The sequence below is a fragment of the Dendrobium catenatum genome, unplaced genomic scaffold (genome assembly GCF_001605985.2).
Source record: "Dendrobium catenatum unplaced genomic scaffold, ASM160598v2 fragScaff_scaffold_370, whole genome shotgun sequence".
Classification (NCBI taxonomy): domain Eukaryota; kingdom Viridiplantae; phylum Streptophyta; class Magnoliopsida; order Asparagales; family Orchidaceae; genus Dendrobium; species Dendrobium catenatum.
The window spans coordinates 4,358,547-4,386,374 of NW_021318832.1; the positions used below are offsets into that span (position 1 = coordinate 4,358,547).

At 35.4% G+C, this 27,828-nt stretch overlaps 2 protein-coding genes across 3 annotated transcripts; both read right to left on the bottom strand.

The window, feature by feature from the left end:
• Positions 1-1,464: 1,464 nt before the first annotated feature.
• Positions 1,465-12,865, bottom strand: LOC110093923 (polypyrimidine tract-binding protein homolog 3). 2 transcript variants are annotated; one of them, XM_020818981.2, is made up of 15 exons: positions 12,705-12,865; positions 12,512-12,617; positions 12,336-12,407; positions 12,141-12,217; positions 9,487-9,568; positions 6,843-6,975; positions 6,501-6,565; positions 6,356-6,405; positions 6,230-6,271; positions 4,611-4,662; positions 4,398-4,455; positions 4,301-4,314; positions 3,961-4,068; positions 3,727-3,870; positions 1,465-2,115 (listed from the first exon to the last, which is right to left on the bottom strand). In XM_020818981.2, the coding sequence occupies exons 2-15, from the start codon at positions 12,566-12,568 to the stop codon at positions 1,726-1,728; spliced, it is 1,344 nt and encodes a 447-aa protein (XP_020674640.1). In that variant the 5' UTR covers positions 12,569-12,617; positions 12,705-12,865; the 3' UTR covers positions 1,465-1,725. The 2 variants fall into 2 exon arrangements, with proteins under 2 accessions (XP_020674640.1, XP_020674641.1); XM_020818982.2 differs by having other exon boundaries at positions 1,726-2,115; positions 12,512-12,593; positions 12,705-12,858.
• An 8,832-nt stretch (positions 12,866-21,697) lies between these two features.
• LOC110093926 (ethylene-responsive transcription factor ERF110) lies at positions 21,698-23,575 on the bottom strand. The gene is made up of 2 exons (XM_020818985.2): positions 23,103-23,575; positions 21,698-22,549 (listed from the first exon to the last, which is right to left on the bottom strand). Exons 1-2 carry the CDS (start codon positions 23,554-23,556, stop codon positions 21,867-21,869), a joined length of 1,137 nt encoding a protein of 378 aa, XP_020674644.2. The 5' UTR covers positions 23,557-23,575; the 3' UTR covers positions 21,698-21,866.
• Between the last annotated feature and the right edge of the window lie 4,253 nt (positions 23,576-27,828).

Sequence of the window (27,828 nt, forward strand, 5' to 3'; positions counted from 1 at the left end):
TATATAGAGCTTCTGAAATGGCTTGGAATTGGAAGCATGGGCTGAAGATATTGGGTATTTGACCTTTTTCTCTTATTAAGATATTGATGCTATCATTTAAATGCTTCATCAAATATCTCCATTCTCTTTCAATATATAGAGCTTTTGAAATAGCTTGGAATTAGAGATGTGAATTGAGTATTTGGTCATTAGTGATGGCTTGGATACATCAATCAGACTGATCAAATATGTTCTAATAACAAGTCTTGTAATAGTTTAGAAATATATGCTTCAGGTGTTTGGCAAGATTAATAGTGATTTTATTTATAATTACCATTTTTTTGTTACTTACTAATAAACGGTTAAAAAAATTAAAATTCTGGAAATTGTTGAAATATCAAATATGATCAACTTATTTTTTTTTCGTTATAAATGAAAAGCGTTTATTATTGGCGGCGGTTAGCATTAGGAGGTGGCTAGTGGTGGGCGATGGCTGGCAGTTGTGGAAGGTTGCCAGTGATGAGTAGTGGCGAATAGCTGATGCCCAAAAAATGCAATAAAAAGCCATCCCATGCGAAGCCTTAATCAATCTCACTAAATTAGTTAGAAAAATAGGGTGAGGCCTTCAAATGAGCATCAGCACGTGTGCATTTTATGGATAACATTTGAAAAAAATAAATTAAATAAAAATTTAAGTTATTTCAATCAAAATTCATTGTTGAGATTCGAAAATAATGCATTAAAAAACATTTATAATACAAATGAGAATGTAATATTCATTATGGGTGTGTGCGCGTCCATGCATATTTATATACATCAATTATACATCTAAATTTTAATATGAGAAAATTTCTCCTTTGTTAAAATATGAATATAGAATTTTATTTCTTCTAGCAATTCTTAAGCACAGAGAAATTTGCTAAGCTCAGTAGGCTAGCATAGGCTCAAAAAGTCACTCAGCCCAATTGACTTGCTCTAGCAATTATAGGAGATTTTGAATTCTTAAAATACAAAATAATTAAATTTACCAACCTTCAACCATCATGAATTTCAAACTCCACAAATCTCTCTAAACTTACCCATTTTGTTTTTCACACAAACTCATCAGACAGACATGGCTTCAGCAGTACTTGAATCAGTCTGAAGAAGCTCATGGCTTGGGCTCAAGAAGTCCACAGACTAAACTGATGGCTGCAAAAAAAAAAAAAAGGTTTAATTATTCCGTGGATGCCGAACATCATTTAGAGACCAATCAGAATGCACCACATCACCCCTTGCTCGATACCATAGCTCAATACTACTGAAGTGATGCATTCTGATTGATCTCCGAACAACGTTCTATATCCAATCTCCGCACAGAATAATTTCTCCCACAAAAGGAACTTCCTCAGAATTTTGAATTATTTCTTTTCATCCAACTGTTGATGAAAATTAAATAAAAAAAGTTCACATAATCACATTGCTCCTTGCTTCAGTATCATATTCTAAACAGAAATCCAATAGCACAGGCAAAGTATTAAACCATAAAGTCTGCATGATTATAATACAATCCCAATAGTCTGCATTAAACTAACAATTCTAAGTGAACATCCTCATCAAAACAAATCTTACATAACTGCAACAGAAACAAGCATCCAAAACAACTGCAAAAGGAAATCATTAACCATTTGCTAGCAATCTTTAAGAATTACAAGCAGAACATACATATAGTCCTCCTCCATGAAAAACACTATATACTGGAATCTTCTAGATACTCTGCAACTGGGAGAAAGAAATCCGAATGGTGTTCCCATCAATGTTGCAAGCATGCTTGCAAACAAGGGCCTCGGTGGCTTGCTCCTCATCTTCAAACAGGATTAAGGCTTGCTTCTTACCATTCACCTCAAATATTTTGGTGCTCACAATGGTTCCATGTTCTTCCAGATGAGAGATGAGCTCATCTTCAGTGATATCTTGTGGAAGAGTGGATATGTGAATCATTTTAGTTGGGGCACAGCAGTAGCGGTAGTTCTTCACTGCGTTGCGGTTGAAGCGGTTAAGGCTTGATCCACCATAATCATGGGCATCCTGGGCAGGGGTAATGTTTGAGTACTTGGAGTAATTCACCTCAAGCTTTTTACCAAATAACATTGCGCCCTACAAAATATAAAAGAAGAATTCATAAGAAAATATGGCTTTCACAGTTTAGAAACGAAAGTAATTGCTGAATATCAATATTCATGGATGTTACTCCCACAAGTGGAAAGCAAATCTCACATTCATGTTTCAATCAGTAAGCTTGTCACATGAAAATTCTGATTGCATTTTAGTTATAACTACAAAATTTTGAACGTCTAGGAAATGCATGTGGTTCAAATAATACAGCTGGAAATGTGTTGCAATGCCGGTGAACCGGTCCAACAGGGACCGGTTCACTGTTATAGCCGGCAGTCTAAGCTTGGGCGGAATCATGAGGGGGACGGAAGCCCTAGTGGGGCCCGTTGCTTGATTAAATAGTGTTTAAGAGGGAAAATTTGAATGGAGGGCTGTTTTAGGAATTTTGTAAGCTTCCTTTGGCTTTAATTTGTCTTGTGGAGACTAGGGTTTGGGTATCGTGAGATTTTTTGAATTTTGAGATCTAGGGTTTGTTTTGTGTGGGTGAGATTTTTTGAATATTGAGATCTAGGGTTTGTTTTGTGTGGGCTTTAGGTTTTGCTAGAGATTTGGAGAGTATTTCCTCCTCTCGAATTGAAGAAATTTATATCTTGCTTTGTTTTTCTTGTTCGTGAATTGAATCAAAGTATTTCCCTTGTGTTTTTTCTCCAATCTACTAAATTTCCTGCATGATTTTTGCTGATTTCTTCTTAAAATCAGTCCTATTTCTTGCTGTTTTTGTCAAATCTTGCTAGATTTGCTTGTGAACTCAAAGTATTACCCTTAGGGTTACTTGCGTGCGAACGCAAGTACTTCCTATCAAAATGCAAATGTGAGCATATCCGTTCAGTTCTAAGTATGATCTGAGATCAAGCCAATCCAACCAAGGTTGAGATTGGTTAAGAGCGAATCTCGATCCAAGCCAAGTCTAACTATAGACTGGCTCATTATGACCTTTACTAATTTGTTTGATTTCTTAATTTGGATCCAAGCTCGATCCTAGCCTAAAACCAATCTTACTTTTGATCGTCTAATAAATATGCTTGTCCAACATGTCTGCATGCGGCCATACAATACATAGATATATGCATATACGGATGCTTATATGCCTGCATACAAACATAAATACATGAATTCACATACAAATACATACATTTTTTCAATCTAATCTTGAGCTAGTCTATCTGATTGGGCTCAATTCAATGCAAATTCATTCTGGCCAAGCCTGGCTTATTAGCCAAATCGTTTACTTCAATCTCAATTAATTTCGGCCAAAAATCAATCATATTTTGAAATGGTTTAGGATAAAAATCAAATAACCAGCCCTAGATAGGGTGCAAAGGAGTAGGTTGCAAAACAAAAAAATAATGAGCAACATGGCCATTACTGGTGCCAAATAAACAGGATGCAGGAAAAAGGACTGCATAGTTCTAGAAAGGTAAAATGCACAGCGATAGACCATCAAGCAATAACCAATAATAAATCATGCATGCTAAGTTTTGTGTCATTCTAATCTTCCCAGAAGTTTTCTTCACACAACTTCCAACTCGTAAGTCCAATAGGTATCAGTAATAAAAAGAAAGCAAAAAACTGATCACGAGAGATTAAACCAACCTTCAGAAAGTGCACGGCTAGTTCAGCTTGAAAACCATCCCCCATCTCAACGAGAGCGTGATCTGGTTTGTTGTGAAGTAATTTGATTCTTACAATGTTACCATACATGGAAAACAAGTTGAAAAGTTTGTCCTCATCGACTTTCTACAATCAAGGACAAAATTTTATTAAATATTAAGATCATAAGTGACAACACAAGGGACTGGAAGTCCTAATAAGTAGGGGAGAACTTACATCAGTATTGAGGTTAGAGACAAGTATGGTGCACCTGTCATTACTACCACTTATACCGGGAGGCAGACCACTACCAAAAGCAGCTGCAACTGCCGCAGCATTGTTCATCTGATAAAACATAAAATTACCATATGCACAAACTCCTAATGATGTCATTGAAGAGATTCAACAAAATGCAAATAGTATCAAGTAAACAACATCATATAAGAACAATAAATGATGAATTATCTAAAGCAAACAGGCATGGACGGAGGCTCAGAAATGATCATGAAGAAGATTTATTGCAATAACATAGAAGACCAAATCTGTAAAAAAAGAAACTTGGGCGTGCAAAATCCACCTGAGCCATTGTAACTGGAACAAACAAAAGAGAAACAAACAGATTAGAAGTTGAACACACATTTCAGGAGTAAGAAGAAACAGCAATACATGATTACCCGCTCTGCCTCCAGATGGATGAAGTGCGTAAAGGCCTCCAGCATCACCATACCCAAGCTGTCATTAATGGTATAAACAAATAAGTTCTGGGGCATGCCACAGTTATCCATTAAGTAAATAAAATATACGCAAAATCAAAGCTGTGCTGGCAACCAAATTGAATCTCTAAAAAATAAATTAAAATATGAAAGATGAACATATAGATGACATACTTGTGATGATCTACCCCGTTGTTCAGAAGGTAGTGATGGATTTGTGAAATCTCTGAACACAAACATCGAGAATATTCAGCAGACAATATAAAGGCAAATCAGAAAAAAAGTAAGATGATGGTGAATGCTCACAATCGGAAAAAAGGGAAGTTAAGATAGCAGATACGATAGTTCTCAAGAATAACTCTAAAACTCTGCACCGTAAACCTATTAGACTATATGCAAAGTTCTCTCGCCCTCCAATTTTGGTATTAGAGCAAAAAAATGTATTAGGCTGTAAAATCAATTTCAGAATAGCTTTCATGTATTAGGCTGCAACTTTAGAGTTCCACCTAGCCACTCAAATCCCATAGATTTCTTCTACAGGAACTTGTAGATCCAGCTTCTTCGCTAATTATGCCACTCTCATAAAGCAAGCCTATCACTTTTCTACATTAACCATATACAATGCAACCAAAATTGAAGTACGTCTTGTATTAGATAATCCTGCTTGTGAACATTAGATTATCTAGAAATGCAAGGACGAATTTTAACGTGGTTCTGTAGTATGTTTTTAGTCTTACAAGTCTATTTAAGCTCAACGCAAAATATTTCCTCTCAGCCAGGCAAATCCATCATTATGTGATTTGTCTCTATAATTATGTAAAAAATATTCAGTTCATCTCTTTTACAGCCATAATTACACTAGTTTTATTTTCTCATCCATCCTAAATCATTCTCACTGCACTAAATTTTCAAACTTACATTCCAAACATCAGTTCCAGTTATTTCTATCACCACCACTATAAAAATCCTTTTACAACTACATCGTATGTCATCTTGGAAGAGAGGAATGCGAGCCTATGGAAGATAGACCCAAGCACTTTTCACACTTATCAAGAAGATTTTATGGAAAAACCGGTTTCACGCCAAGAACTTCATAAGGAGCATTACGCGCAGATAGATAAGTAGAACTGGAATGAGCCTTGCTACAGGATGGTCCTTGATTTTGCAATTTTATGTGAGACAATAGATTTGTCATTGGGAATGTTGAGCTCCCCCAAAGCTTACAGGGCTGTCAACTTCTCAGTTTTTGGAGTTATTTCACTTTATAATGGAGAAATCACCTAGTTTTCATGAGTTTTTGAGTTCTTTAAGCTGGACTCTAGTTAGAAAATTTTGTTCGTATTCCCCTCTTATTTATTATTCTATAGTAAGCGTCTAGGCCTCCATTTCATAAATAATAATAATAATAATGATGCCAGGGCTACAGTTCAGATTAAGAATTTCCTCATGTCAGTACTTTTAGGATTTTTCACACAAAAATAGACATCTACATCACTTTCGAAGCTTCCGGAGCTATTTTACTTTATAATGGAGAAGTTACCAAGTTTTCACGAGTCTTTGACTTCTTTAAGCCAAACTCTACTTAGCAACTTTTGCAAGTATCCCCTTTTTATTTATTACTCTATATCATGCGCCTAAGCCTCCATTTCATTAATAAAAAATTAATAAGGCCAGCTGCTACGGCTAAGATTAGCATTTTCCCATATCAGTTTTTTGAGGGCTTTTCACACAAAAATAACTATGCATTATTACAGAACATGTTATGCTTAATCCGAAAAATACCATTAGCATACCTTGATCTATCATTGTTATAATTAACCTGCAGCTCATTAAGGCTGAAAAGCAAAAAGAGAATTCAAATTCGTCAGACTAACAACAATAAAACAAGGAATATAGTCAAAAATCTGAAGGAAGCATACTTGGAATACTGTATATCTAATTGACAGCAGCCATCATATATATTGCGTCCCTACAAAGTAGCATTCATAGAATCTAGAATCAGCTTTGTCACCAGAAAACTGAGATCACTAAGTAATTTGACAGAAAAAAGAAAGAAGCACATACTTGCAGAGTGTTTCTTGCCAGAACAGCGCATTGGAGTGATTGATACTGAATGAGAGCTTGAAATCCTACATAAATAAGCAAGGAAAAACAATAGAAACCTAGTAAGTATTTTTTGTATAGTATGACACTGACTCTCCGGAAAAAAAGAAGTACAATGAACATGAAAACGTACGAAGATATATTGATTGGAAATTACACAAAATTTACACCTTACAAGGTCAGTAATAAGAACGTGCAAGTAAACAGATATATGATCTATTTTAATCCATTTAGGAGTTCCTATTGAAGCCGATCGTTGTTAAAAATCAATTGAGATAATAGATAAGACTTGAAGAAGCTGACCAGCTGACTTCTGAAATGTGACGATCTTCTCCACAAAACCATGAGGAGAAAAAACTTGATGCAGAACTTCCACTGTTATAGGGTAGAGCATGTGATGAATTGTAGCTAACAGGATTCGATTGGGATCCAAATCCTGATTGCCAGACAGCAGACCATAATAGAGACAGAAGAGGAAAAAAATAAATAGAAGGAAAAGAGAAGACTGATAAGAATGAGAATAGCTAGAGAAGAGATGTTAAAATCTTCATTTAGGCATGGAAGAATGACTAGAGAAATAAAACTAAAGAGAAATAAGAGGTACAGTCTAAGATTTATTAACTATAATTAGTTATGACCTAAAAGAGCTACACACTACAAAATCCGTATTCACAATCCGTTTGATTAATGTTCAACCCTACCCTGTGCTAAAGTTCATAGTACTAAATGTGTTATCCTCAAATGAAAGAGACGGCAAAATACTTTAAATTTAAAATGAAACATAAACAAGAAGAGATCCAGAAATACATGTGCTTCCAGTTTTCTATTTTAGGAAAGTAAAAAAAGCTGAAGAGCTTAAGAAAAATCAGTGGAGGAAAGAATGCACGCCCCCAAATTAGCAGTTCATAGTACTAAATATGATCATAAATCATGCACCAATATTATCTAAGAAACGATTTAGCATTTATGTTTCTCAAGCCATTTCCCATAAAACCATAATTGAGATAACCCTGCCTAGTTGACTTGATTAATGCTTGACTATACCCTACGCTGAAGTCATAGCACTAAATAAGGTGGTCTTTTCAAATGAAAGAGTCAGCAAAGCACTTTAAATTCAAAACGAAACAAACAACAAGAGATTCAGAAATATATGTGTTTCCTATTTTCTAATTTAGGAAAGAAAAAAGCTGAGGAGCTGAAGAAAATTCAGTGGAGGAAGGAATACTCACTCCCAACCCGACAACCCAACACATATATTTTCCTAATCTTAAATGAAAGAAGCAGCAAAACACTTTTAAATTCAAAACGAAATATTAACAAGAGATTCAGAAATACATGTGCTTCCAATTTTCAATTTTAGAAAAGACAAACTGAAGAGCCAAAGAAAAAGAAGTGGATGGACGAATACTTCCACCAACCCGATAACCTGACACAAATTTTCCTATACACACACACACTTCCACAGCCCCACTCGCTCAATTTCTCCTGTTTTGCTTTGCTTTTTATCCCATCCTTCATAAACCCAAAACTCTCCCACTCACCTTCACAGCCACTTTCACAATTTAACATTTATCTATTCTAAAATTCAAAAGTCTAAGAAAAAAAATTAAATAATGGAGGCCTCTCATTGCACTGTAGCCCCTACTCTCTATGTTTCTTCGCCTTGAATTAATCAAAATGACATGGATTTGCATAGTTTACTATGTTCACATGTCATGAATTATCTCCCCAGGGTGTTAGTTTTATAAATATAAGCAACATGGTCACGATTTTCTGGAAGCTCCAACAGAATATAGCATGCTCTTGCTAAAATAGAAACAAATGTCAAAGCCATATATAGAAATAAAAGACAATTATTAGAGCTTTAATAAAGCATACAACAAAAGTTCTAGCACGTAAATTGTGGTGCCACAACCCGGTAGAAAGCAAGAAAACATGAAAATTTCAGTGTAATTCTTCCAGAGGATGATCTAAAAGCAAAAGAAACGTTAAAACAGTACTCTCAAAAAGGAAAAAGTCAAGAAACATAATTAAAAGAATAGAAAAAGTGTATGGAAGAACATTTATCAATGAGCAAGGAAAATCTCTTGATAGAATATCATAATAAACCATAAGGGTGTCGATTTACTTAAGTAAGAATTTGTTTTCTTCTATAACGGTTAGGTTGGATGAAATACGATAAAAAAAGAGAGTCCCTAGACACAACTGGAAACAAAAGGAGAAAAAAGGGCATTTGCATAGTGCAGTAACAAGCATGATTATGAGCCTTCTATTTTACAAAGTTCAGCTCATCAACAAATTATTTGATTGGTTCTGTCAATCAGTTAGAAAATCTAACTTGATGGTCCAAACAACTCAACAAACTGATGCATATCATAGGACTCGCACACAGACCCCAAAACCCAAGTCAATTAAAAGTTGTATCGGATCTTGACAGAATGAAGTGAGAGCTTGAAGTAGAAAGTGGATGAAAGAGAGCTTGCTGTGGGTTAGTTAGGACTTGTCAATCACATAGAAAATTAATTCCTTGAGAGGGCAATTGACTTTGGCTAAAATCAAATGAAGTCACATGGGGATTGGTAGCTTCACCCTCTAATAAAGTTTTAACACTTATGCACTTCCAATGTAACCAACAAAACAGCTTCAAAAGTGTCTACGCAGGTTGCCACACTTTTTTTTCCTTAAAAGCAACTTTCTCAATTGCAACTTCCTTTCAGTTTTGAACAATACATTGCAACCAGAGACACACAAATAATAAAAAACATAGACACATTTTTTAAGGTTTACATAGGTGGCGTAGAAGTTCAAAAACATGTTAGGTACAAATCGAAGATAATGCAATATTCATAAGCAACTTCCACACATTGCAATCTAAACTAAAAAATAAAGAGCATTTTTTTTATAACTTGGAAGGCATAAAAGGCTTTAACAAATACTCCGTGCAAACCTGGTCTTTTCGTCCTTGTGAACCTTGATCAACAGTTGTTAGTTCCTGATGAGAAGAAAACTGCATATAAACATTTCTGCCCCTGAAAACACAAACTGAGACAAGTTAACAACAATTAAATGTGGCACTGACACCTTAGTAGGACTATGTCCACAGAAGTAACGTCAGCAATAATATGGTTAACAGTCCAGTCATTAAAGTAAGTAAATTATTGAATCAAAGACGAATCAGCAACCATATTTGAATATTTAAGTTAATCTTACTAATGTTTTTTTTCCATTTATCCTGTTAGGGGCAGCATGCGCAAACTCAAGATCATGCGCATCTTTTCTATCTTTTTTTCTTTTTTTTTTTCTACATAACTTCAAGTCATGAAACCTCTAGCATACTGATGTAGAACTAGATATGCAGGTGCATTGAATCGGAAATTCCTCGTACTTTAACAAAGCTTAACAAATTATTAATTCACCATGAACTTAAGCAATGACTTCATCATGCAAGAGGTTAATCAAGTTTAAGCAATCAATCACAAGCTAATAGGAGGACCAAAAGATAATCAAATAAATTAAGATCATGCTCGCACGATGTTTCATAAGCAATCCCCAAATTAACAAATAGATAAGTCACAACAAAGACCCACTCAAACGACACTCTTGGTATGGGCTACGCGGATAAATTTTCGCAATAAAACAATGCCACGATTAAGAAGTGATCAAAAGGTGTGGGGGAGGGGGGGGAGTTTACCCGCAGAGACGAAGATACTAAGCCACGACAAAGTCATTTGGCTGTCTCGGTTGAAAGGACAACGCTGTGAATCCCTTTCACATGCTTTGATAGCATTATGTCTTCCCTCATAATTTGGACATCAATTGTGTGGTTGCCAAAATCAAGAGCAGCGGGAATTAGACTTGGAACATGGCTGAATCTGTCTATTACCAACAGGTAGCTGACCTTGGGATGGCTTGGGAGAGAAATATCAAGCAATTGATAGTAGGAAAGTAGCATAAATCATCATTAGATGGCACCCAAAACAGCGGGACAGCAAATAGCATAAACCTGGGTCCAAGATTTATATCTAGAAGATTTGTATAATTATGGTAAGGCTCAATGAGCGGAGGGAGTTGGCCAAATCAATTGATTGGGGCTGGTTTGGGGCTTTAATTGGGTTGCCAATTTCAGCATATTGGCTAAGGAAATATGATTTAATTCAAATTTTCAATATATAATCAGATTTGCGGATGGAGATATCCTTCCAAACATAACCTAATAATTTAGGAAAGGAATTCAAAGCTTTTAGGAGAATTCAAATTTGAATTCAGGTTTTCAAAATTAAGCTAGACTAATTTAGGAAGGAGAATTAATGAGTATTATTTAGTTAAATTTCAGATTTATGGAAGGGGGTTCCTTTCCAAAAATGATCCAACAATTTTGGAAAGGAATTCAAGGCGCAAGGAGAATTCAAAACAAAACTAAGCTAGGCTAATTTAGGAAGGAGAATTAATGATGATTCGTCATTTAAATTTCATATTTCCAAAAACATGTTAGGTACACATCGAAGATGATGCAATAACTCACTCCTATTAGGTTATGATATTTTGTTATATAAAATCTCTGATGAAATGGATGAGTCACGGGGAGGATTTTGTGTACAGCGAATGTGGAGAAACTTCATTTATGTTTGTGTACAATGAAATAGACGTTTATAGTACTTTTTTAAACATGTATTAAAATATTGATTATATGCTAGATGTGTTGATTCAAGTTTTATGTATGCATATATACAATTTTATGTTTGAGGAAAGTTTATGATTTAGTGGCTCTTTTATGAAATCAGAAGACTTGAAAAAAAAAATGTTTGTAATCATTTTGAAAGTTCTTTGGAATATATAGCAGGATCAAACCCACCGCTAGGCCGAGTCATAACACCCCTATTATCAAGAAGCAAAATGAAATCAGGGTGCTAACCTTAAGTATTTGAACATTTAGAAAATCTGTTTGCATTCATTTTTGTAGTTGTAGCCTTGAAGACAAATAGGATGAGAAGTTGATTATGGTAACCATCTTCAATGGACTAACTCAAGGGAGCACAATTCAATGAATGCATCCTTAAGAGAATTTCTTTATTTATTTTTGTCATCGCTGCAGGAGAAGCTCATATAATATTTGCATACTAAGCCTGCTACATTTGGTCTATAAAGTTAAAAGCTGCAGCTATCCAATAAAGGAATATGCTTCTTGACAGTTTGCAACGTTACAGTAGATATTCTAAAGTATTGATAGAAAAAGAAATGCTTGATGATGAGAATGCATGTAAAGAAGGGAAGAATTTATCTTCATATATGCCATATGGGGCACTAATCAAACATGAAAATGATAGAAATCTGCATACCACTTACTGCCAAAAAGAATTGCCTCCAAACTAACATTGTTTAAACCGCATAAGGGATCAAAACAAACATTCCCAAGAATTATCCCAAAGATAAGCAAATGAGTGGTATCACAGGAGCAGCAATTCGCAACAGAAAGAAAATATAAAAGACATTGGGAACATATATAAGGATATATGGAAGGCCTCTGAGCTAATAAGAAAACCCATCTAGTAAATGCAATGCTATAAATACTCAACCTCAACAAAAAGATAAGAACCACTTTACCTGACACTGGGTTGGACATTTGAGTAGTATTGAAGTGCGCTAGCAGCAGAAGATATATCATACATTTGGAGAAGCGCCTGCAGTGGTGGCGTGCCAACCAACTCATGAGAAACAACAAAAGCTCTCGCATCTAATATCCCAGAAATAGCAACCAAAGAATTCAGAAGTACATATATAGATGCGCCACATAAAAACCTGGTTTTTGGCGCGTAACATCACAAGCTTAGTAACCACGCCAAACGGTTGCAACAATTGAAGCAGGTCATTCTTCGCACGAAAAGTAAACAAAAAAATGGAGAAAAAAAATAAATATTCCTCAAACTTTCATCGATTTAGCTCCCAAATAACCCGAAAGCACTAATGAAATCCACCTCGGAAATCTCTTGCCCGACATTGCGAACGTGAATAACTTTGGAGGGCTCCGTCATCTTCCACTTGCCTCTTCTACGAACCCTGGTAGTAATACTATCTCAGATCCTATTAACCGACAGGGTTCACAATCAGAAATCGACATAAATAACATAAAGGCTTAGGCGGAGCGCGAGCTGCAACCGAGAAGCTAACCTGAAAAGGAGATTCCCGGAGAGAGAGCTACGGATCCTTTCAAGCGAGCGAAGTGGATTTTGATCTGTGGGCGGGTCCTCGACACCTCGAGCGTCGCAGCCGACGGCGTGGTGCCCTAATCGGCCTGAATGAAAGTCTTTATCTGAGTATGTGCCCTGAATTTTATTAATATTTTTATTATGCTTAATATGATTAATGAGTAACAGATCGTGGCTTAATGGGACTAACAGAATATTAGCTGCTACCAAATGCACCCTATATATTATTTTTAATGAAAATAATATCAATAGCTATATTATCATTTTTGAATTTAAGGTTTTATTTGAAATAATTTTATCATTATTTTTTAAAATAATTTTAGTATAAAATTTTAATTCAAAAAAAAAAATTAAAACTTAAAAAAAAAATTGTTTCAAATGTAGCATAAATAATACATTTTATTCAATGTTATAAGGTATTTGATAAATAATATATAATAAACATCTACTTTCAGAGCCCTGCATTGGGTACTTATACTCATATCCTCTCATACCCAATGGGTATGTGTGGGTATGGGTACGCCCATGATCTTGTGGATGAGTATGGGTGGGTATTCAACAACTGGGGATAAATTAATTTACATTGACAATTATCATTTATCTTATATTATTGCAATCCTCAATATGTAGTGTGTAGCACTTAACCACGCTATGACCGATAATTTTAGATATGTGACTTGAAAGTTTGTAATCATAGCAAAAGGGCAACAAGCCTCAAGACCATCTGTCTGTGACAGACTGCATTCAAAAAATATGAAAAGTTTGTGGGTATAGGTGGGTACGACATCCCAAAAGTTAACATGGGTGGGCGTGGGTGGGCGAAGCCCGTCCAAATAAAGCATGGGTATCGAACCAGGACCTCAAATAGGGCTTTGTTGACATGGGCTTCTTGAGATGATCATTAACATTCAAAATTTTTGTTGTTTAAAAAAATTAATATTCTCCTACATCCATTTCTCAGATTGTCACACAAATATTCATATTCACAAAAAAAAATCTACTTTTTTTTCGCTTCTGTTAAATTCCCATTAATTTAATCATATCATGAGAAAATATATGAATTTGATAGTTAAAAAAAAGAAAGAAGTGCGTTAGTTTTGTAAATATGTATGCTTTAGATGTTATGTACGTAATTCTTTCATAATATAAATTTTGGCTAATTTCACTGAGGCCCTAAGAAAACAAAAGAAAAATTAATTGATAGAACAAAAACATACAAAGCAAAAAAAAAAAAAGTCTACAAAATTGCAATTATGAGGCTAAACCATATGGCAACGCATAGGTCAAATGATGCTTAGAATGTTTTAAAAATTTGTAACTATATTAGAAGTGATTGATTGATTGATAAACTATATGTTCCTAATATGTTAGAATTAAAGGTACAAAATCACTTTGATTATAAGATTTCCTTATAGGATTAGAAGCTTTAATTATATAAACATGAAATCTATATCTATACTATTATATAAGTGTGGCTTAGGATTTTTCCCAAATGCAATCCTAACCTTCCATTTAATTTATCGAAGATGAATCTCAACCTTTCAATTTTTTTATACATTTAATTAACTTATTTATTAACTTTATTTATTCATTTAAATGCATTACATTTTTTATTTTGTTTACATTAATTACATTTAAGTAAGAGCTAATTGGTGTATTTAATTATATTTATTTTTACATTCAATTAGAGTGAATTGATATATTTATTTTTATTATTTTTAATTAATACATACTCTAGTAATTAATAATATAATTTATTAATTAATATTCATCATATAATTAGAAGATGCCTGAGCAATTAATAATATAATTCATTAATTAATATTCATTCATTAAGAACTATTAAAATGTCAAAATTAAAAAAAAATAATGTATAAATCTTAATTAATTATTTCATTAAATAATCATTACATCTATACTAATCTATATCTATACTAATCTATACTAATATTATAAAAATCACTTGAATTGCCTTCCAAACAAAAATTCGATCATTCATCTTAATTTTTCAAATGCAATTCTAACCTTTAAAAATTAAATTCCTGTCTTTTAATATAAATTTAAGTTTTAATTAATGAATAAGTTTTGATAATAGATTTTTAATTATTATTTTTAGTTATGAAGCTATTTATGTTACTATTAACACATCTATTCACACTTCTATACAATTAATTAAACACGACAATTTTAATTTAAGTGTGTTAATTGGGTAAAAGGACTATTAACGCACTCAAAATGATTTCCAATCCTATAAGCTTCTATATTCCTCTTCCCATCCGCTTTGACTTAAGATTTGGCCAGACTTTACACCCAAAAAATTGAGAGATTATTAGGTGCGGAGTGCGGACAAGGAGAACCGTCCGCACAAGCATTGGGTACCTAGCGTTACCCGCACTCGGTACCTAGCGGTACCCGTACTCGGTACCATTGGGTACCGCTAGGTACCCAATACTTGTGCGAACGGTGCGCACTCCGCACCTAATAATTTTTCCAAAAAACTATTCTTATTCCATATTTATATCTATACTATTTATAAATGTCTCTCGCAATTCTTTTTTTTTTTTTGGGACATTTAGGCCATTTAAGGCAAATTCACACACACAACGCATACACATAGACTCGAACTCTGGACCTCTTAGTTGAAAGTCTAAGCTCTCAACCAATACGCCAAGGAGAGTTGTGTGTCTCTCGCAATTCTTCCCAAAAAAATCTCAGTCATTTATATGACAAAATAAATCCTACCTCTTCATCTAACTGATACTCTCCATATTCCACATCCTCTCCACTCATATTCCACTTATATTCTCAATCCCGCAAGCCTTTCGAAGTTCTATCCAATCTTCATTTTAGAACTCTTGTTGCATTGCATATGATTATTGCAGCTTTGGGAGCTCTTGGTGTAGCTTTGATTTGAGCGAACAATGCTAAAAGTCCTCCCTAAAATGACATGAAAATTTTTGCTTGATTTGAAGTGGAAATTTGTGTTTTATCTTCTTATTGTTATGAAAGTACTGGCCATTTGTTTTTGATCTTCTTAATTTTGATTAATTTGATTGTTAGTTGTTTGCAACATTTGTGTTTTTTTAATTGTTAATTCCAAATTTTTTATCAAAATAAATTCAGAATGAGAATCATTTTTTATTTAAAAAATTGTATTAGAAGTGATAACACCCGTTTTCCCATCTTTATAAACACTACCACGCAATGAGGTTGTTTTTGAATGTTAGAAATTTGAGTGAGAGGAGATGAATATTTGAAAGTCTCAATATTATAACGTAATAATGAATACTATTATATTTTTTTACTAATAATTCAAATAAATGCTTTCATATTTATCATTCTAATCAATCATCTCTTACTTCAGTAACCTCCCTTCTGATTTTTTTTTTTTTGCTCTAGAATCTGAAAGCAGATTGGTTGCAAAAATTAATAGAAGTAATTAATAAAATGATTCATTAATTAATATTCATCATGTATATACCATTATAAAACTGATTTTGAAATTCTTCTCATATTGAATTCTTGTTCTTAAATTTATGATGAATGTCAAATCCTAAAATTTAAATGTATCATTATTATATAAAAGTCAAATTAAATCCTATCTTTTCAAAACTCTCCTTTTAAAAACTATCGTAATTAATTTTTTGCTTATTCTTCATGCTATCATTTAACTTCTCAATTTACTATCAATAAAAAATTAACATTGTTGCGTCCTGGAATATTCGCGGCGGTAGAGAAATATATAATTTAATGTCTTAGCATTGTACGAAGATCCAGCACACAAGCAGATAAGTGAGAGGGTGTGGCATTCATAAGAGTCTCCAGAGTTTTTACGTGGAAACCCCTGAAAAGGGGGAAAAACCACGGGGCCTGGCCCAGTTTGAATGAATCCACTAGTATTTGTAGTCGATTACAAATGAGGCACTTCCTTGGGAGAAGGCCTTGGATTGATGTAGCAAAGGTACATCATATAGATTGCATTACATTGTAGGAGTTACTTATACATGTTTGTTTGGTCAGAAGGATCGTAGTCGACAGGAGACCGGGGTCAGAAAGACCGTTGTCTGGTGATGGAGGTCGGAGTGACTATAGTAGGCGACGGAGGTCGGGAGGATCATAATCGGCGGGAGACCGGGGTCTGAAAGACTGTTGTCTGGTGATAGAGATCAGAGTGACTGTAGTAGGCGACGGAGGTCGGGAGGACCGTAGTCGGCAGGAGATTGGGGTCAGAAAGACCGTTGCCTGTTGATGGAGGTCGGACGGACCGTAGTAGGCGACAGAGGTCAGAAGGACCGTAGGCGATAGTTAGACAAGGAGTCAGGTGTTAGACTTATGTCACTTGGAAGATCGGGTGTTGATGGTCTGGCCTTGAGTAGGACGTCAGGTCTGAACGTCGGGCCTTAAGCAGGATGTAGGAACTGAACGTCGGTCCTTAAGCGGGACGTCGAGTCTTCAGCAGGATGTAGGGACTGAACGTCGGGCCTTAAGCAGGACGTCGGGTCTTGAACAGGACGTAGGGATTGAACGTCGGACCTTAAGCAGGACGTCGGGTCTTCAACAGGATGTAGGGATTGAATGTCGGACCTTAAGGCAGTGGTGCAATGAAACTCCGGCGAGGATTCGGTGGTGGTCCGGCGAGGTTCCTGCGGTGGTCCGGCGAGGTTCCTGCGGTGGTCCGGCGGCCGTCGAGGAGGAGCTTCTTCCTTCTCTTCCTTCTCTTCTACTCTTTTCTTCTTGCTTGGACCCCCTCTTGTGAAAAATGAGAGCTCTATTTATAGATTTTTTGGAGTGGCATGGCCCGTAAATAGGCGTGAGATCAGGGGCGAATAGGGAGTGGTCAAATGGACAGCCGATATTGAATCCTACGATCGTGCACCGTTCATTGGACATTTGAAGGCCTTAGTGATGTCAGAATTCTGTGATCTTGGGTTTGTTGGATTCGTCTCGTCGAGCCCTTCGATTCGAGTATAAGCTCGTCAAAATCGAAGTCCGTTTGGTAACTCAAATAGTGGTTTGAACCTTCCAACAGCGCTTCGGATCCATGATTTGGACCCATTTGGGCTCGGATTGGGTCGAACTTGGTATCGTTGGGTTCGTATTTCCGAGACGCTCAGTTCGACTATAAGCTTGCTGAAATCGGAGTTTGGGTGCTCTCTGAATTAATTTTTGAAGTTTTCAACTAGCTTTTGCCTCGAGATTCGTGTCCGATCAAGCTAATTTTTGGAGTACGTATCAAACATAAATATTAAATTATTTAAAATAATTATGTTAATTCATATGTTACATTTGCATGGTTCAATATCAAATTTATTATAAAAAAATTAACTTACTCTTCATCTCCCTAAACTCATCTTGAACAATATACATCTATTATTATAAATATTACTATTATAAAAGTCAATTGAATTTCTTTATAAACAAAATCCTAGTCTTTTATTTTAGTTCTTAAAATAAAATTTTGGCATTTATTTTTATTATCTTATTATGATTAATTAATCTTTAAAAAATAATTAATTGTAATTAGTTTTATTTAAGCAAATAAATAAAAAATATACTATTTGAATCCCAATTACTTCTTAATATTCATTCACATTTATTGAATACCCATTTGTATTCTTCTTTTATTATCTCATACTCTTTTTATTCCATTTTATTATGATCTTAATTATTATTAATTAAATATCCTTTCAAATTTCCCTCTTTGTATCTCTTATATATATATAATTTCTCTTTATATTTCACTCTTCGTATTCCGTATAATTTTTATTCATCTTCATATTCCCCTCTTAATAACTCTTTTTATTCATTGTCATATTGTATATTACAACTCCTGCAACTAATCAAACTCTCAACCTACCTGAAACTTTACACAATCCTTCACAATCTCTCCTATTTCTATGATGTCTGAAAGATGATCTTGATGCAGTGCTCCTAACAACTCCTCCACAATGGCAGTGTTGCGATGATGAGAAGACCATATCAACTTCTTGCAGCTCCTCTGTGGCAGCGGGGAAGTTTTGGATGTCAAAGATGCCTCAAATTTTGTGTGTAGAAATCTCTCTAATTGCAATTATATTTTTATCCATAAAATGAAATCTCTTTGCTTAGTTTTTTTTTTTTTTATCATTTGTTTGATTTTGTAGGAAAAGTTTTGGATGCAGACTTTCAAGCGGGGGATAAATACTGATACGGTATCGCAAAATTAGCTTGATCGGGCACAAATCTCGAGGCAAAAGCTAGTTGGAAACTTCAAAAATTAATTTTGGGAGCACCCGATCACCGATTTCAGCGAGTTTATAGTCAAACTGAACGTCTCGGAAATATGAACCCAACGACACCAAATCCAACTCAATCCGAGTCCAAATGAGTCTGAATCAAGGACCCGAAGCGCTGTTGGAAGGTTCAAACTGCAATTTGAGTTACCAAACGGTCTTTGATTTTAACGAGCTTATACTCGAATCGAGCGGCTCGACGAGACGAATCCAATGAACACAAGATCGCCAAATTCCGACATCATTAAGGCCTTCAAATACGCAACGAACGGTGCACGATCAAAGGGTTCAATATCGGCCGTCCATTCAAACCACTCCCTATTTGCCCATGATCTCACACCTATTTACGAGCCATGCCACTCCAAAAAAACTATAAATAGAGCCATCATTCTTCACAAAGGGGACTGAAGTGAAGAGAGATAAGAAGAAGAGGAGGAGGAGAAGGTAGAAGCTCTTCCCGCCGCCTAAAGACGCCGGAACTCTGCCGCCGCGTATATTCTAGCACGCAACAAATACAATTGTTATAAATTTACAAATTATGATTAACCAAGACTTCGTTTAGGAAGACTTTCTTGTTGCTTCTTAAAGCAGTTTCTAGTTTAAAAATTTTAAATTTTGTTCTAAAAAGCTGCTTTAAGAAGCAACAAAAAAAAAATTGTCCCAAATGGAGCTTAAATATAATATCGTAGATTGAGAGATTGCTTATCACTATGAATTTTAATATAATCCGACTGCCAAAACATTTTACCCAAAGCGATCGGAAGGATGATCGAGCTTAAAATTTTAATAGCTTATCCTCGAAAAGCAAGAATTTCATGTGGCTGTGGTTGGAACTTATTGTGGGCTACTTCAAATATTCAATCTCTTTAAGATGAAGAAAATTTTTTTATATATATATTAAATTCAGCTTTGAATAGTGGAGATGATAATATAAGAATTGGTCTCCTCCATTTATATATTTTAGTAACTTAGGCCACCTAAAATGTCTATAATTCTACTTCTCTGTAAGAATGTCAGCCCTATATATATTTTGTGAGGCTTAGTCATGTGACCAATATTATTTTTAACATTATTAGACGGTCTAGCTTTTTTTGGTTGGTTGGCTTATCAATTTTATATTGAGTTCCAACATTTATTCCCGGGTTGGTCAAAGTATTTATAATGAGCATTAATATTCAACAAAGAATGTCTAATTTAAGCTTTTAGTTATGGGACTTATGCCTCTATAGTTATTTTAGTTAGAAATTCATACCTCATTAGTGAACCTTTGAGCGGCGAGGCGCCATCCGCGTCTACCAGCCGCTGATTCCTCTAGTATAACATTTCGTTTAACCCATTGAATAAAGTTGACGTGCATATGGACAGATGTAAGGGTTCGGAATCTGCGGAGAGACAGATTAACGGATAAAATATAATTTCTTTTAAATGTTTAAAGTAGGTGCATTTCGTCAACAATCAAGTACACCAAATCACGCGGGACTCGTTACAGATGTACGATTGCAATTTAATAGAATATTTACTCAATTTTACCATTATTAATTAAATAAATTATATGCATTAAAATATTTTTATATAAATAACTCTATCAAAATTCAAATTACAATTTAAATTAATATTATAAATATATTTTACGTTTTAAATATTTATTTTAAAAAAATAGATAAAATAAAATATGTAGTTTTTTTTGTTAGACAATAATTTATGACTTAAATTTGGTCGAGCTATATATGAACTAGCTCAAATTTAATATAATGAATAGCTTGTGAGTCTAGCTTAATGAGATTTTGAGTTAATCTTGAGTAGAGTTGTTAGCTTGCAAGGTAATTTGTTTAAATGTTTTTTTTATATAAAAGTAAATTAGAATTTATTAGACTATATAAGTTCAAATATGAAGCTGCTAAAAATATTTAAAAATTATATTTCATTTTTTAGGTGAAGTAATTCTCTATTATTTATCTTTAATAATTGTTACATAATCATATTTTAATTCTAAATAAGTCTGCTCATGAGCCAACTCAGGCTTCGTTTGAGATGACTTTCTTGCTACTTTTTAAAATAGTTTTTTAGTATACAAATCTTAATTTTTATACTTAAAAATTATTTTAAAAAACAGTAACTAAGTCATCCCCAATGAAGCCTCATTCTCATAGAATTAAACCGGAGCTCAAACTAGACTAATGAAATTAGCTGAAAATAATGGGATCATTTAATAAATTTTGTTCATCTTAGTTCAATTTATAAGATCATAATTTATTATTTAAATTTACTGTAATTTTCAAATACTTTAATATAATTAATTTCACAATTCAATATGAATTAGTTGATAACTTTTTTTTTGTAAATCAAATATACGAAGGAATAGAATCGAAATCCCATTTCCAAACACTTCCGTCCAACAAATAGCGAAAATAAACTTCGACGTAATTTTTTTAAGTATATAAAATATTAAAAAAAAAAATTCCGAAAAATTTTGCCGTCTGGCAACAAGCGCAGATCAAAATCTCATTTCAAAATTAATATAGTCAACGAACTTTTTAAAAATCAGACAACAAACACAAAAAATAAAAATAAAATTGAAAAAAAAGACGAACTTTGATTTGGCATCGATACGAAGAAGTTGCTCCTACTTTGCTAACACGTCACATTAAATAATAGTTTTGAATCAGAAAGCTGGATGAACAAACAATACTGCTTCAATTCATATAATCGACAATAATTACTAAAAAAGAAATGAAATTTGCTTCCCTCTTTCGATTTGGATTGCTCTAACTCAGTTCTAAGAAGACTGAAGAAGAAAAAGAAAAAGAGTATGAAACAATGATACTGTTGAAAATTGCTCGATTTTCAAAATTTTATTCTGAACAGGATGGTGGATATCTGCTGGAATCAGTCCATGGCGGAGCGGCGGGAAAGTTCTGCTCATGGGTCGTTCCTGGTGGCCGGAAAAGGCTCTGTCCGGTTTCTGACGGAGGTAAATAGAGCAGAGGCATCGAAGAAGACGAAGAGGACGCTGAATCCGAACCTCTGGTCAGCGAATGTGAAGACGACGCGATGGACGAGGTTGAATACATGAACTGACCCAATGGTGCCGTTGGCGGCATTCCTTGATACTCTCCGGCTCCCTGTAACACCCTCGTGTACTCCATATAATCTCTGGTAGCATCCAAGGATCGGAACCTCAGCAACGGCCGGTGCATAAAATGGCTAACTGAAGAACTAGATTCCGGCAATGGGATCGACGGAGGTTGATTGATTGGTTGCGGGAAACGAGCAGTTTCAGGAAAGTTGAGCTTTGCTCTGTTTCCACGAAACCGAAGCGCCGCTTCGTCGTAAGCCCTCGCTGCGGCTTCGGCTGTCTCGAAGGTGCCGAGCCAGACGCGAGCTGCCTTGTGCGGGTCTCGAATCTCCGCCGCCCATTTTCCCCAAGGCCGTTGCCGAACTCCTCTGTATCTCCGGCGAACTTCTCCTTCCTGCAATGCTGTCGAGGTTGCCGGAGCAAGGGATTGGGCTTCCTTAGATGAGCTCTGCGTTTGTGCTGCGTCATTACGAGAAAAACACGGTTAGATAGCGAATGGACAGATGGAGGTTTTATGTCATAAATAGCAAGCTATTTCGTTCTGATTGAAGAAAGTAAAAGGTGGCATTTTTTTCAGAGAAGATGAAATTTTTGGACGCATTTGAAGGTAATATTGGAAAGGAAATGATTAATGCCGAGTTCAGGTGGATGCTTGTGGTGAAAGGAAAGAACACGTGTAGATGCTTGTTGCAGCTAAATAAAGCAAGAGATAAGGATAGAAAATAGGAAAAGTATGTAAACCAAGAAAATGACAAACTTTTGTGTTTATCTACCCATTTTACAAAATAAAGAAGTTAGGCAAAGATATTTTTTTTAGGGAATTACGCTAAGAGTTTAGTTGAAAATATCTTCACAAAATTTGTGCTTTAGGATGAAGATCTAATGATTGCTCTCAGAAAATATTCAGAAAAGTGAAAAAGAGTTTTTTTTTTCTAATCTAAATAAAGAAAAGAATATGAAAGGAAATTGAGCGAAATTAAAGAAAAAATCGTTCCTTTAAAACATTAATCACCTGCTGTAGACGATGAAGACGCACCAGACGAACTCCCGAACTCGAGGAGCGCTCTGTGATATATTTTCAACTCCGAACTCTCTTCCTCTCTCTCTCTCTTAATCCCGCGGTCACCAAATGAGATGATAGATGACGATGGCGTCGCCGGCGAGTAAAGGCTCGAAGGAAGCGATCGAACAGTTACTAGCCGCCCACTCGTCCCAGCTGCCTGGTTGCCGGCGTCTGTGTGGTGTCCACTGGAAACTACATGGGATAGAGCAGACACCATGGCCGACATCTCCTTCTGCCGATCAATAATGGAAAGCATATCCGTAGAAGATGGCGGAGATTGCGGTGGCGACGACGGCGGAATTACCTCCGGTGTTTTCGCGGTGGGGCCAGCCTCCACCTCCTCCTCTCCCTCTGAGAAGAACCTCTCGATGTCCTCAGACTCGCTTGGTTGAGCCACCTTCATGCACAAGAAAAAGCTTTGCCTATCCTCTTCAGAAATTATCCTTTCAATCTCTTAAATCCTAGGAGAATACAACTATATATAAATAGGAAAGCAGCGAACATCCTGCAGAGCTCCGCCGCCTTACTGAGGTTTTGCACGATTTTTAATACGGATCCCATTTAAGTTTTTTAATCTTAAGATAATGGTTTACTTAAAGTCATTTAAGAGGATAATAAATCCGTTGTATATTGATTTGGAGCTTTAGCTTAAATAAAGGAAAAGTTATTTTGTGTGAAAGCCGAATGTCATTTGGAGATCAATCAGACTGTGACAAGTCTATCTCTTTGCTCGGTACCGCTCGGTACTGTTCGGTATCACTCAATACGATGCCTCGATATCAATGACATGATTGCACCTGATTCACCTCCGGACAGAGAGCTGCATTGGTAAAAGTGAGCCTATCTTAATTGATTTAAATGTTAAAATAAAATATAATAAGGGTCACGATAAAATGTATTAAGAAAATTAAAATTTTTACATCATTGAAGTTTATATCATTTAAAAATATTAAGTGGTTAAAATGGATCTATTTTGACCAACATTTTGATTTCTAATAAAGGTTACAACTAGAATACCCTGAAAAAGTTATGAATAAGCTTTGGTTTTATAACACATGTGAAGGATTAGAGTTCTAGGGCTTTGCTTGCTAATATGCTTAATGGTTGTTGGGTATGCCCATGAGACGTGTTGTTTACCCAAATGGAGGATATAAATCTATTTTGCTCGACCTTCGTTGATGTCCATTGTCACCTATTGTCAATGTCAATATAGATTATATTGTGACGTTTTCTGGTTCACCTGACTTCTACTAACATTTGTTTTCTATCTTTATTCTAGAGGTCTCAATATTTGACACAACTCAAAAATCTGAGCCGAATTTGACCTGAAAAATTTTGGTTCGGGTCAACCTGTTTGAAAAATGAGTATGGGTTCGAGTTTTGCATTTTGACCCATTTTTAATTTTGGGTCGGTTTCTAATCAACCCAAAAACTCGAATCACTTGAAATCAACTTGGATCCTGATCGGGGCATATAGGATCAATTGAGAGGGACCTAAATCTGACCAAAAATATATTTTGAGACCCCTACTTTGCCCTTTGTGACTCACCACCGAATGGAGCTAGGCTTATTGGATTACCTTCCACTAAGAGCTAACACTTTTTCTCATTTTTTACATTGAAAAGAAATGATTGGGTATTATAATTTTAGCTTACATAATTAAATTACTTCAATGTATCACATCTTATATATGTTTTTTATTTTAATTTTTTTTTATTCTACTTGAAAATTTTCTTATATTTTGTAAGCCATAATTTACTCATCGGCAAAGAATTAATGAGTGATGCTAATACTATATGCTTAACCTAATTATAATTGTTGCGGGCTAGAATATACGCGTCGATAGAGTTGCAATTCTACGTCTTAGCGTTGCATGGATATCCAGCTTACATACAAAAAACACAAGATTTTTTACGTGGAAAACCCTGGAAAGAGAAAAAATCATGGGGCCTAGCCCAGTTGAAAAGATTTCACTAGAATTTGAGTTGAGTACAGTGGGCTAATTCGTCCCAAAGGGAGATCAGATTACAAATGTCAATGGTTGAAGTCTAGTGTTAAATCTGGCATCACTTGGAAGTTGGGGCGTCAGTTGGTAGTCTGACAGTAACTTGGCAGAATTTTGGCTTTAGTTGATGGTCTGGTGGAGTTTAGGGCCTCAAGTGTTGGTCTGGCGGAGTTCAGATCCTTAGGTAGTGGTCCAGCAAAGGTGAGGGCCTCAGGCGGTGGTCCAGCGAAGGTGAGGAACTCAGGCGGGGCTCTGACGAAGGTGAGGGCCTCAAGCGGCGGTCCGGCGAAGGTGAGGCCTCAGGTGGTCTAGTGAAGGTGAGGGCCTCAAACGGCGGTCCGGTGAAGGTGACACTACAGGAAAATCACCCATTTCCGGCTGAAATTGAACATTTTCTAGTGTGAGGGCCTCAAGCGGTGGTCCGACGAGGGTGAGGGCCTCAGGCGGTGGTCCAGCGAGGGTGAGGGCCTCAGGTGGTGGTCCGACGAAGATGAGGGCCTCGGTGGTGGTTTAGTGAGGGTGAGGGCCTCTAGTGGTGGTTCGGCAGAGCAATGACGAAGGGCGGTGGTTCAACGGAACTCAGACGGTGGTCGAGGAGGAGCTTCTTCCTTCTCTTCCATTTCTTCTCTTCTTCTCTTTTTTCTTGGGGTCCGCTTTCAAGAGAAATGAGGGGTCTATTTATAGATTTCTAGAGTGACATGGCCCATAAATAGGTGAGAGATAAAGGGTAAATGAGGAGTGGTTGGATGGACGGTTGATGTTGAATCCCTTGATCATGGACCTTTTTATGGACATTTGAATGTCTTAGTGATGTCAAAGTTTGGTGATCTTGGGCTCGTTGGATTTGTCTCGTTGAGCCGCTCGATTCAACTATAAGTACGTTATGTTTAGAAACCGTTTGGTAATTCAAATTGTGGTTCAAACCTTCCAACAATGCTTCTAACCCTTGATTTGGACTCGTTTAGATTCGGATTGAGTTGGATTTGGTGTTGCTGGGTTTATATTCTCGAGACGTTTAGTTTGACTATAAGTTTGGTGAAATCGAAGTTCGGACGGTCCCAATTTTAATTTTGGAAGTTTTCAACTTGATTTTGCATCGAGATTCGTACCCAATCAAGATAATTTTTTTGATGACATATCAATAATATATAATACATAAATAAATATTTATCAAATATTAATTTATAAGTGTTACCATTACTGAAAAAACCCAAAATAATCAAAATAATTTGAGTAAAATCATGTATATATATTAATAGCACTATTAATTAAAATTCTTGAATAAAACGTTAAAACGATTATGATCATAAGTACAAAATTGCATCAATGTAATTTTAAGAAAATTAAAATTAATTATAAACTGCAAATATTTGGCAGTTATTTTGGAAAATAAATTAAGCTATTTGTTTACCTATAAATTATAATATATATGGCCTAAACTCATAACTTAAAAATAAATAATTTTCTTCAACCCGCTCTTACACATATTTGATCCAATAAATAATTTTTTATTAGATTTATGAAAAATAATTAATTACAGTAACCACTTGGTTAAGTACGCATCTGTTTATGTACGCATCCCGGTTAAGGGAGCAAAATTTTAATAGAACTTAGGTATCAAGATTTATAACTTGAACATGTCATGAATGACCATTTATGATAAGTTTTGCAATTTCTTAAGTCTAACATTGAGGGTTACTGCCTGAATATTTCTCTGCAGAGTTGGAATCATTCAATTGTTTTCCATTTGGTTTCTTAGTCATCTTCTAAAAGATAGGCGAGAGGTCGTACTTGAACGTGCTTTGAATCAGCTAATGACATGCGGATGTACGGGAGTGAAATCCTTCCAAGAGATAGAGTTGGAGTGTGGATGACCATATGGGAGATGAGCATGCAGATGATGGCTTGGCTTGCAGACAAAGCTGGGTCTGTGGATGGTGGTTGGGCATGCAGACGGAACTAGGCGTGCGGACTAGAGCGCGGCGTCGAATGGTTGACGTGAGCTGGGCTTGCGAACTGTTGGACGGGTGTGTGATTTGCTAATGGTGGACAGGAGCTAGGCATGCGGATGCAGACATGGCGTGGCTGGCTAGCCGGAGCAGAATCCTCAACTAAATCTAAGTATGCTCCTATTGGTTAGATACGCACGAAATTTTCGAATTGAACATAACATGCATACTTAACCAGGAATCTACATTAAATATAATTATTGAGTAAACGAGTTCTTTATATTTTACATATTCAATTTTAAGATAGCTAACACATTTATGGATGAACAAATTTTGAAAAGAATCACTATTAATATTTAAATTAGTTGTAGGAGCATAATATAAAATTAATTTAGAAATGAGCAAAATAGCCAAACTGTTTGGTGCATTCCAATAGTTTGGCGTTCTCAAAATACACCAAACTATTTGGTGCACTGCTACAGTTGCAAAATTCAATTAGAGATCAGACAAAATTTTATATTAAGCATCATTAGCATCATAATTAGTTGATTAAACACGCATGCAATGAACATTTTTCAAACTAGGCAAAATCGTCCATTTAGGGGAACAAGTGAGTTGCTCATTAATTTTTTTTTAAATCATATATATTTTGAATTTGTAAATTCATATATATTTATTGATTTGGAAAATTTTCTGTGACAATTAAAATACATATATATAT

Coding starts and splice junctions, on each gene's coding strand:
- LOC110093923 (XM_020818981.2), bottom strand. CDS start 12,568: ATGACGGAGCCCTCCAAAGTTATTCACGTTCGCAATGTCGGGCAAGAG. Junction 12,408..12,511: donor TCGGGCAAGAGATTTCCGAG/GTGGATTTCATT, acceptor TTTCGTGCGAAG/AATGACCTGCTTCAATTGTT. Junction 12,218..12,335: donor TGTTACGCGCCAAAAACCAG/GTTTTTATGTGG, acceptor CCACCACTGCAG/GCGCTTCTCCAAATGTATGA.
- LOC110093926 (XM_020818985.2), bottom strand. CDS start 23,556: ATGAAGGTGGCTCAACCAAGCGAGTCTGAGGACATCGAGAGGTTCTTC. Junction 22,550..23,102: donor GTCTTCATCGTCTACAGCAG/GTGATTAATGTT, acceptor GTAATGACGCAG/CACAAACGCAGAGCTCATCT.